We start from the raw sequence: 12,655 nt of genomic DNA on the forward strand, positions 1-12,655 counted from the left end.
GCTAGGACAAAGCACCAATATATATGTTCGATCCGCCAAGGTGTAGATAGTGTTATTATTAGTGTTATTATATCTGAACCTTGGCTAGCGAAGACGTTTGGCGGGTGGAATCATCGCTCTTCATACATAAGTACTGTTAAGAACCATGTTTAGGCGACCAAATTACACTGGATGACAAATAAAACTTTACAAGTTACACATCACATGGATGCTTTCGCATACTACACATATTAGCTAGAACAGTGGAAAATGCATAGGAACTGAAACGAATATCCAAAATATACGAATCAGAAAATTTTTATGAGAATATTCGAATAGTAAATTGGTATTCTAATATTCCTTTGTTTATCAGCGACGTATGACAGCGTTTTAAAACAGAAACAAGGAAAAATGTAAATTATGCATTGTTGAATTAATTACTCTTCAAGGGAACACTTAAAACAGACTTAATCACATGAAATTCAAACGCCACAATATCAAAATTCCGAACAGCCACATTACTCGCAACATCTCCGTTTCTAGTCATTCACTCCGACCACGATCCAGTCGGCAACACGCGGCTCGACATAGACGACTCAGACTACGATGCAGTCGGCGATCCAGAATACGACCCTGTCGGTGACTCGTGGCGCGACATATTGGACATGGTCACAGGCCCTGAGAACGACTTATTATTGACCGTGAAGCGAGCTTAAGTCGGAAATATGACATTCCCGTTGGTGCAGAGATCCGTTACATTCAGGAGAGCCAGACGTTACACCGATAGAGCGGCGTTTCACGCGAACATGAAGTCCATTCCAAGAAACCGTGCGAGTACCGCTACAAAATGTGTATGTTTGCATTGACTTTGATAAACAGTGACAATAACATCGACATTCCTCTGAATCCTCATAACATGTACAAAGACCACTGTAATTTCACTCAATTAAATATCGATGACTAAGTTCACCGTGTTTTTAATGCGGCTTGGATGGAAATGGGGGTGTCAATAAAACCAAGAAAAGATGATGGATTTTATATATTTATTAACATTGACGAAAATTCGAATTACGGAAAATTTGGTATTCGTTTCAGCTCTGCAAAGCATACAAGAGAAGGTCGGGTTGAATGGAGGAATCGTCCTCACTTTACATGTTCCCACTGTGGGTTGTACAACCCATACAAATATATAATATGTATGCTATATAAACAGAAATGTTTACACATGTAACTCTAAGTGAAAAGGCTACATACATGTTGCATTTTAAGACAAGCTTTTTCACACAGGACGTACAATGGTTACGTGACTCGCTCTTCGGATCCGATACAGGATTACATCGACTCCATATCTACATGAATTTGAATGAATGGTCAGAAACTAATCCCTATCAATTTTTGGGGGTGGAAAAATGCACCTGTGTACATAGTTACCAGTTCTCTTTGTAATAATTATCTTTTTTGAATGTCACAACGTGCCAAAATAAAGAAAAAAGTTCCAAAGTTGTTCGAATTTCATATCACTGACATAACCGCCCTTTTACCTATCGACTGAGATAATTCCGAGCACGCGGTGTAGTGTGGAAACATTGATGTATCTAACCGTATTTTTTTTTGGTACCCGTTTCGAACCGCATTTCGACCCGATAAAAAATAACCTCTTTAAACACAGACGATTCCCTCCCAAATTTGTACTGAAAACAAGAGGATCAAGAAGACCTGATATTGCTCAACTTGTGCTTAACAGTGAATGTAAATTCATACACGTGTTGAAACCATTTTGGGTTTAAAAAAAAAAAGCATTGTTTGCTAAACTGCCTAATAATGTTAGTGTAACTTATCTTCTTTCTTGTACATTATATTTAGGATGATATAAAAGCACAAGCCATTTATGCGACCAACGTTGTCTTCTGAATCTCGCCTTGCCTGATGTGGACTTGGTCCTGATCAATAACTTAGTACCAGTTCATAGCCCCATCCCACTCTCTACACTTACTTGGCATTGCCAGGAGTTAACAGTGCATAGATTCGTGGTTCTGATCTTACGCTCGTGGACTATTAGTAAATTTTCTGGGGTGGTGGTGGTTTTCTTCCCCTCAGTAAAGATTGTGTGTGATTTGGATTTTTAACGTAGCTTTAACGATGTCTGCAGTGTAAGTTTATGGTGATGTCTAGCACTGGGGCATCATGCCACAGACATGTAGCATGATGTCCCACCCAGTCACATTATCCGGACACCAAGCCGACCAGTCCTAATACTAACCTCTTAATGCCGAGCGCCAAGCGAGGCAGCTGTCAGTACCATTTTTGTAAGTCTTTGGTTTGACTCGGCCAGGGATCGAACCCACGACCTTCCGCATCCGTGGCGGACGCTCTAACCACTATGCCACAGGAGCGGTCAGTAAAGATTGTAATAAGTCATTAGTATTTTATAAACTAGTCCGGAGTCTTGCCGAAAGGCAATGCCGTAGCCAGCCTGGTCTAATCCAAGGGTAGGATTCAAGAACAGCAAACGTTCGGTTGTGTCTGGCACACCAGCCACCAAGACGCCACGGTTTAATCTCATTTAAACAAGCAATTAATTGAATGGACTGTACTGCATGTATACATGGATTCAATAAAAAATTCATAAAACTGAACTCGTGCTAAAAACAATGCTCCAACATACCAACCTGAAAAAAATCTGAATGGCTTTAAAAAGGGGTACCATACTTTAAATAAGTGGTTGTTGCACACGAACTCGTTAAAATCTTGACGATACAAGCGTATATAGGAAGTTTGATCAAAATCGACGTGACCTCTACAATGTTCTCGAGCTCAACCAATCAAATGCAAGGTCACCTCGTTAATATGCATCAACGTCGCTCACAATCCGACTGCTGGATCTCGATAATACGAGTTTATATACCAATCGGAGCAAAAAAGATGGCCTCTGGAATGTTAGAAAAAAAATCAATGAATCAGACACAAACTCATCCATTTAAAATGCGCGGATACCACTTATAATGGAGCTCGTTAAGATCTTGCATGATATAAGCTTAAGCAGCAAGCATGATAATCATTTCAGCAGAAATATGGTCTCGAAAGTATTTTGCAATCTCAACCAATCGTATGCTAGAACACCACATTATGAATGGATGTACTCGTCTGTAATCTTGAAACAGATCTGCATACCTAGTCTGATCTACGCACAACGCTCAATTGCTAATTATATTCCGATAGTCTGAAGAAAAAACATCGTTGGTTGAAGTTACTGTTCAGCTTTATGCAACATTACACCTTATCGATTTTTTTTTTTTTTTGGCGTTATATACAGTTACTCTCAAAAACCAGTTGAAAAAAGCACATTTGTCAGTTGTCAATTCCCTCATTACTTTTCGAAGTCGGCACATACCAAATTACTATATTTATTAGACCACAGGAAGCGATATCTAAATATTCCGTTACCTTTGACCCTTACCCAATTAAGATGTGCAGACATCTGTGAAGATTGAACTGTCAAGGACGATAACTCGTCTAAATGGACAAGACAGGAAAAAAAAAAAAATCATATAAGGGAGATCTAGAACTCCGGCACCATCTACACCAAATTGCATCAGCAAACCCGGTTTGTTTGTTTTGAGGACTGTCATGGGCGATAACTCATTCAAAATGGACTAGACAGAGAAAAAAAAAATGCCATAAAAGACACCTGGAACTTGAGGCAGTGTACACTCCAGATTGCATCAGAAAATATATTTGCGCTTCCGGATTTTTTTTCGACGTTTTCCAGCAAACGATACGTTATACATGGTGGAAAGTATAACTGATAGAGGAAAAACCCAGGACATCCCCCCCCCCAATCCACGAGAAAATATTGGCAAACTTTCTCACATACTTTTCGAACATGTGATCTTCCGCATCCGAGGCACAAGCTCTAATCACTTCGGATGCTGAAGCGGCCTAAGTGGATGTCTAACAATAAAATCGATTTTATTCTTCAAAGGATTCAAATGCATTTCGGACAATAAAATCGATTTTATTCTTCAAAGGATTCAAATGCATTTCGGACAATAAAATCGATTTTATTCTTCAAAGGATTCAAATGCATTTCGGACAATGAAATCGATTTTATTCTTCAAAGGATTCAAATGCATTTCGGACAATAAAATCGATTTTATTCTTCAAAGGATTCAAATGCATTTCGGACAACTAATATTTCTCCGCATATTGATTCAACAAGAAAGAATATTAAAAGAAACATTATTAAATGATAACCACCTGCCCCTAAGTTGGTTTAACAAAACTTTTACTTGTACACATATATAGGTCTGGATCTGCATTTCCGTCCTTTATTAATCTTGAACATGTTTACTGATAAAAGATTATCTATTCAAGGTGAATAATACATTTTTATCTGATACCCCATTTTTAATGTTAGCTATTAAGATGTTGTTAGACATTAATATTCTGCACTGATTCCTACTGCCGTTTTTTGTTTTACACAGCATTTAAATTCGTACTATTTCTTTACTCGTTTCAATTCGTTTCGCATACAACATCTACCAGTTTATGCACTGGTGTACGAGTTTCTTTGAGTAGCTTAAAGCTGTTATGCTCACAATCAATTAATTGATAGTGCTAGCAATCTGCTTTTAAACTGAATAGCAAATTTTATATACAATATACATTAAACAAGTAACACATGGAACAAGTTTCTTCTTTATTTTCTATGATGCTAATCAAAGAGATGATACATTATTAACTTATATAACAGCCTTAGAAACAAATTATAAAAAGAAATATGTTTGTTCATAATAAGGTATTACTGTTCAGAAACTTTGTTCCAACTGACTTGCCTTCTGGGCATTATTTCACACTTGAGAAAACATTATACATTGTCTAATGCAGGGATCTCAAACTCAAACCACCCTGGGCATTTTCGATGACCAATGAGCTGTATCACCTTTGTTATCTCTCGTGACACCTTGTCATGATATGGCTTGGCAGGCCACATGCGGCATGTGGGCTGCGTGTTTGAGACCCCTGGTCTAATCTATATTTATACATAATATCAACAAATTGGATCAACAGCTACAAATTCAAGTCTGAGTGGACTTCTGCATGTCCTTGTGAACAAGTGGATTCAAATATTATCTGGACTGACCCAGCTCTTCTCTTTAAAAAAAACATTAAGGCTTACATATTTTAATAAACTTCATTGCATTTTATATTCCATTATACAAGTTTGTAAAGCAAAAACAATTCAAAACAATATTTACAGAGAGAAATTTTAAAAATTTGCTGAAATGGTTCATAATATACACTTTATCCAATATAATTCATACCATAACATTCTATGGTAGATCAGGCACATATTTTTTAAACAATTTTAGTCAGGAATCTTTTCTCTTTAGCAATACATCAGATGCTACAGTATTCTGACCAAAACCTTCAACACGATTACGTACTGCATATACTCGTGTGCAACTGCATCAATGAAACTGTCACATCATAATGCCCTAGCAGAATTGGGTCTATGCAGTTTGTTATGATCAGCATAACAACAAAGACCCTTATCTGCCAGCTCTTTATGCCATGGCAGATCAGGGTCTTTGTTAATTGCAGCAGGACCCTTCTGACAAGCAAGTATATACAGTAATTATATAATGGACCCCCTCCACAATCTTTATTAAATTTCCCCATAATGTACATTTTGAACACAGCTAAATAGTGGTATCAATTTAATGTCACTAATTTTCATGAAATGTCAAGTATCTACATTTATCTACAAATTGTTACAAAGAATAAATGCAAAATAGTAACGATTCATCATGCATGACTTTCTCCATTTTGGCAAGAAAATGATTTACTTTCTTACAGTTCAAGAACAGATTGGGTGATGCTGAAAAGATTTCATTCTTCCAGATGCATTTACTAAAAATAAATTTATATCAATGAGAATTTTGCCATCATAATTCTTCAGTATTTTTACAAAAACTTTGGAAAGACAAATTCAATTTAAATGTAAATCTCAACAGCAAATATGCAGAATGTTAAAAAAAATAACAAAGAATAGTGTTCAAGCAATCTACTGTACTGGCTACACCAATGAAAATAAATGCAATTAGAATGGCCGATGAAAGCTATTACAAATGTAAAATTAACATAATTATGCAATATCATGTCCAGCAATTCTGACTTCTAATCTACACACTGCCAACTCAATAGGAAGATGAACTTCCCCCACATGTAATGGATGAAGAAAAACTTTTAAAAGTGTACTTATCATATGGAAAACAAAATGACCAATCTAGAGTTTTGCCATACACAGTACCAGGAAAATGGGGGAAATGTACACTCAGAGCATAGCAACTTGTGCAATTTAAGAAGCTCACAAGAGGGATTTAGATACTTTTCATAAATAAAATCAGAGTGAATGAGACTAATGGTACAAACGAAGAAAAAAGGGCTTCATTACTTTTGCCATATTTTCTTTATATAGAAAACCTTTCAATTTTGTGAAAATCTCCGGTTTAAATTTTCCAAAATTTGGTCAATATAACTTGTAATGTCAATTTTTCACAAAATGTCGCAATAGTTCAACAAGATGAATAACGGACTGGTATTCTTGTAATATTCATCAATTTGGGCTGCATAGGGAACTTGATCGCTTTCAACCCATTTTTGGAAACATGGATTTCGACAGTGACATACAACCAAATTTCCGTTTTTTGTGACAGTAAATATATACACAATATATTTCTCAAATAAAATTCTTCTAATTCAACAGCACTTGATATGCCTTCCACATTACGAAAATGTTCCGATATGAAATTGTTTTCCCCAAGCAATGTAATTTATTAGAAAATATAAATTTATATTGATCTCTTCCATACCACAAAGGTGTTCAGCATGGTTTATGGACTAGATGTTTTACAAGAAAATGTAAAGAGACCCACAACTGTCACTTGACCAGTGCTCAAATTTATTTTCAGTCAAAGATGCAATATTGTTGAGAAGTTCACGATAGTTGCTCCTGAACAAACTGTGTCACTGGCACTGATCTATCAGATAACCAATTAAAAAAGTCTATTACAAAAACGAGGAACAGGTTTCAAATTATTCAAATATGTAGTGGTCAACTTTCAGTAGCAAATGTGAAGAATGTGATAAAACATTTACGTCTTACATTTGGAACTAGATTTGTTTGCAAAACATACACATGTCCCTAATGCCCAACTGCAAACCAATATTTTCAGGTCCTAAAATTGATCAAGAGGCCCAAGCGGACCTGCTATTGCTCACCTTGTTTAATAGTTGAACATTTCACCATGCAGGCTCAATGCTGGATTAAACCTTTTGGAGGCCCTTAGGCAGACAAAATCTTGGGGCCCCCCTTGCAAATTATCTCCAAATACATTTTTAATTTTACCAAAAATTTTAATAAACCAATTTTATTACATAAAACAAATATATTAAACAAATTAACATTTTATGTTATTAAACAAAAATGATTAAATATTATTTTGATCCATTGTCGCGGGGCCCCTTACGGGAATGAGGCTCACAGGCTGGTGCCTACTCTGCCTATTTGGTAATCCAGCTCGGTGCAGGCTTATGTAGCATTGTAAGAAAACATCCTATATAAACTATCTCTCAAACTTTTTAAAAACTAAATTTACATTTTCAATTATATATCATGATAAAAACCACAATATGCAAAAGTTTTGCTCACAATTAAAGTCATCCACAATTCTAATCTTAATCATATATAAAATATGGCTTCAATGAGTGGCAACTAAGTCAGCAAATGAGATGCTAAATCACATCATTAATCTGCATGGACCCTGCTTTGAAACTGCTACAGTTTGCTGATGTAATCTATATTCTAATTTTAATAAAAATCAGATGAGAATTGTGGCTTTCAGAGTGTAACCAGATAAGCCAATCCGATTAAAGATTACATTATCGATGTGTGGATGTCACTCATCAAACTGATACAAAAGCATCAAGACACATGCCCATATTAACACGTTCACCCATTAGTTGAACCTTTGCAAGATCTTAATGATATAAGCATATATTTAAAGTCGAATCATAACTGGATCAGAAATATGGCTTTTAGCGGGGAACAAGCTCAGCCGATCAGATTCAAGTTCACCTCATTTGTATCCATCAATCTCACTCATTACTAACTTTTCTGAAATACTTGAGATATAAGCATATATTTCCAGTGTGATCAAAACTGGATCAGAAATACAACCTCTCAAGTTGTAACATGGTTAGCCAATCAAGTGTAAAATCATTAATATGTATGGCTCTCACTCATACACAATCTCAGACTGTGACCGGAACTTATTAAAAATTTGACTGAAATCAATCCAAAATATGTACTGCAGAGTGGCATTAAGTTTTAACACATGCACAGTGGATGCATAACCACGCAACAAGCCTTCAGGACATGCAAGGTGTTGTTGGGTTTAACGCCATTTTTCAGCACACGATAGGCTATGCATGGCGGCCAGTATTAATGGTGGAGTAACAATCCAGGAAGAACCACCGACCCACGAGAAGCTACTGGCAAGCTTTCTCACATACCCACATTGGCCAAATCCTAGACTCGAACCCACGCAGACAGAGGTGAGATGGCAGTGATCCGTAACAGAGACCACTCGCCATGCAAGTTAAAAACATTTAAACAAACGTGACAAATTTCTCAAATTTTATTAAAGTCCTATCAAGCCATCTACAAATGCACACAAATATGTTTATCAAATTTAATTACTATCTCCAGTATTGTTGAATTGCATGCTCTAGCAAGGCTACCTTAAAAAAGTCGAAATCCCAAAAGTTATTAAAAATATAAAACTGCCACAAAAGGCTTGAAAATCCTGTGAGGTAATCTACACACATATATATCAATATGATAGTGAAATTCATTTTCTATGTTGAGTTTTTTTTGGGCAACCTTGTTAAAAATTTTCTTGGGGCTAAGAGACAGACAGACATGTAAGCAATAAAGGGGGAAATAAAACCCAACAAAAACCAAAATAACTGCTGAATTTGATTTTCAACTATGATACTACATATATTATAGTGGAATGGTCCCAATAAGAGTTTTTGATCAGATCTTGAACTTAACACTGTATTAAAATTTTTTATGTTTCCGTAAATTCACAAATAAATTTCATAAAATTTTCCAGCCTTACATTAAGATTCAACTATATCAAGAATTATTAGTATATGCCCCAAAATCTAACTGATCTGAACATAATTATTACATAATTTGCAGACCTGCAAACTGTACAAAGTCCTTCTCCATAAGTGGTCCTTATTTTACATGATTCAGGCCAAATTTCAATACCATGTAATGAATTACCATGTACTGCTATTGTCAACTTGAAAAACAAGCATATGAAAAGTTCGCGAGGATACATCATGCCGTAAAGGAAACATTATATTTAACTAACAGTTCATACAGGACACTTAGTACTCCAGTTCATTTTCAGAAACTACAGTTCCAACTCTAATTGAAGTCAATGGCTCCTTGCTAGATTTATCAACTTGTGTTTTTTGTTCTTTTTTTAAAAATTTGAAGTGGCATTGTCAATCATATTTCCTGCTGTGAGCAATGCTCAAATTGTTGTTGTTTTATGGTTTAACGCCATTTTTCAACACAAGATACACTATACATGGCGGCCAGTATTAATGGTGTAGGAAGAACTCTGGCAAAACCCTGGAACAAACCACCGACCCACAAGAAGCTACTGGCAGGCGTTCTCACATACCCACATAGGCCAAACCCGAAATACTCAAATTGACATGTCTAATAAACAACATTAATTTGCTTTGCTGCCTTTTTTTCCAGCACAGAAAATCGAATGAAAATTTCTATTTTTGTACTTTTGAGCTGCATCAACTTCATGAGGCACCATCAACATGCTTTTACTTCAATGTAAACTATAATGCAAACCAAAAGCTTGATCATGCTGACATTACGCATGAAAAACATGGCATATTAAAGTGTCTGAGGTACTCCTGTAAAGGTATGCTGGGTTTCCTGAACCCAATACGAAAACCCAGAACTGGACAAATTAAACTCAGGATTTGAATACGAATAATGTTCAGATTGTTTTGCCATTTTTGCCATCTGGGGTTCCCCCACATTTTCAAACTAAAATGTCCTGGGCTTTAACGCATTTTTTTTTCCAAGATGAATTTTTGTTCTTCAGATTCACTGAATGTGCATTTTTATAATCCAAAGCCGTTTCCATCTTGAGGCTTGCCCATGACAACTCAATTTGACATGTAACCAAGTGCTAAATCACGAAGTTATTAGAAGTAACAACTACTCAAGAAATATGTTAACTTCACTCTTCTTAACTGCATGTTAGTATAAGGAAAGTTTTTTTTTGTGTTAAAGAAAAGAATAGTTTTAAACTTTGACATAAAGCACTTAAAAAGTTCATACCCTGGCATATAAAGGATGGATTTTTGTTATATAGATCCAGTGTCTGGTTAGTGTTCAACATCTACTTTAATAATAATCCAACTACAAACTGCATACTTGAATGTACTCATCCTTTTGTAGGCTTCTACATATTAAGCAAGGTCTAATGGTAAAGTTCACTGCAAATGTGAGTTGGGGTTAGGAATCACCATAAAGGTTACAATTGACAACATTATTACTGTTCCCAGAGCAAATTTACAGGGGCCCCAATTGGTCTAAAGCACGCTGTTACGGATCACTGCCATCTCACCTGTCTGTGGGTTCAAGTCGAGGATTCAGCCAATGTGGGTATGTGAGAAAGCTTGCCAGTAGCTTCTCGTGGGTCAGCGGTTCTTCCTCCACCATTAATACTGGCTGCCATGCATAGCCTATTGTGTGCTAAAAAATGGCATTAAACCCCACAACAAGCAAACTTACTCATCAAGAGGGTTACTGAGGAATATGAGCTTTATTATTTTTGTTTAATTTTATAGATCACATAACATACAACATAATGTTACAATATGATACTAGACTGGCTTTCATACCTTCCACATAAACAAGATGTGTAGTTGACAATGCCGTAACCAGTCCACTTAGCTAATCCAATCATCTCCGATTGGATTGACTACATTCATGATAAGAGCAAACCAATTACCAATACAGCAATTGTACCCCAAATAAATGAAGTATTCCACAACCTCCAAAAACAAAACAAGCAACAACTCAATAAATTTGTCAAGATCATTTCAACATTTCTTTGTGCTCAAGTGGCAGCTTAAAATTCCCAGTTTACCCCTGAACTTGATCAAAATTTGCAAAATTAAAATGCTTTCACTGTTGGGATCAGCCCTGTACTTTCTCAAAATTTCCCGATAGTACTAGAGCCCCTTGCTATCATTCTTTGGGCCATTTCAGTAAGACTTGCAGTCAAATCGTAACGGTTTTGGCAGGTCTGAATTTGCTCAAATCCAACGATTCTACTGTAATCCATTTTGAACTCATCTCCCTGCTAACTCAGGGATGCAGACAAGGCTCAATGGGCTCTGCAGCATGAAATGACCAATGAAGGCAGCACGCCCAACTCAGGACTAAAATAGTGTGGGTTCAAATCCTACCATTAGATCAGACATGGTTGGCTACAAGGCATTTTACATGCTGCATTGCCAGAAAACACCACCCCATCATTTCAACACAGTCTACTATTATAACTTTCTAAAAACAAATACTTAACTATAAACCAAGACAACATCATAGCTCATTGATTTGAATTTCAGTTACATATGTGCATGTTATCAATACCGTTTAATAACATTTAGAACAACAAAAGGCAATATGGTGCAAAAATATCGTTTTCAACAAAAATGCAGACAAAATGCAAGCTACTTACAAATTTCAGTAACTGTAACAGTAAACTGTCTTGTACTCATGTTATACTGTGGAAACTAAATAGTTGTGGATGTACATACAAATTGACAAACAATACCATAACATAATACTCACTTTAGCAAATAATGTAACATACCACAGATTCATTTCATCCATATAAAATTTCATGGTTTTGTAAAAAAATAAAATAATTTGTGTGTACTTATATTCTTGGTTTGTAGCAACCAACAAAGCGTCAAATATAGGCACCCATGAAATACTGGGAACTGACAACCCTGATTTCATTAAACTTTCGTGTGTATACATTTTTGTGGGTACTTAAATTTGTGGTTTGGCAAAGCAATTTTCTCAACTTAAGAAATTTGTTGGAAATTAAAGTTTGTGGTTTGTAGCAGCCACAACACCCATGAATTGTCACCAACTTTTAGTGAATTCACAATAGTTGCTCAGGAATCAATAACATAATTTGGGTGGACAACAAGGAATGGGTCATCTTCCTTCACAAGCTCCGACTCTTGCTTCCCCTTTGTCTTCAGTCCTGTCTGTGTCAGTTCAATCAAAACATGATCCTAAAAAAAGAAGAAAAATTCTCACTAACCTTCAGATTCCTTTCTTCAGTGACATTACTTTCTTCTGTATTCTTCTACATACCAATATCATGGTGTACTTCATAGAGAGTGCATGGTATTAGGGTGTAATGAACAAATGTCACAAAATTTAAAAAAGTAGCAAAGTTTGCAAATAAAGTCACAATGACACAGTGTAATGAATAAAACAACTGAAAATACATTTCCCTCAAGCGCTACTGCAAAATATGTT

At 36.0% G+C, this 12,655-nt stretch overlaps 1 protein-coding gene across 1 annotated transcript in view; it reads right to left on the reverse strand.

Moving 5' to 3' along the window:
- Positions 1 to 4,665: 4,665 nt before the first annotated feature.
- Positions 4,666 to 12,655, reverse strand: part of LOC149791717 (zygotic DNA replication licensing factor mcm6-like) — a 50,831-nt gene continuing 42,841 nt past the window's right edge. Inside the window, exon 17 of the mRNA XM_089970227.1 lies at positions 4,666 to 12,405. Coding sequence (XP_089826353.1) covers positions 12,283 to 12,405 — 123 coding nt within the window. The 3' untranslated portion in view covers positions 4,666 to 12,282. The remainder of the gene's footprint in view (positions 12,406 to 12,655) is intronic.

Source organism: Sinohyriopsis cumingii, chromosome 9 (genome assembly GCF_028554795.1).
Source record: "Sinohyriopsis cumingii isolate HCF-2022 chromosome 9, ASM2855479v2, whole genome shotgun sequence".
Taxonomy (NCBI): domain Eukaryota; kingdom Metazoa; phylum Mollusca; class Bivalvia; order Unionida; family Unionidae; genus Sinohyriopsis; species Sinohyriopsis cumingii.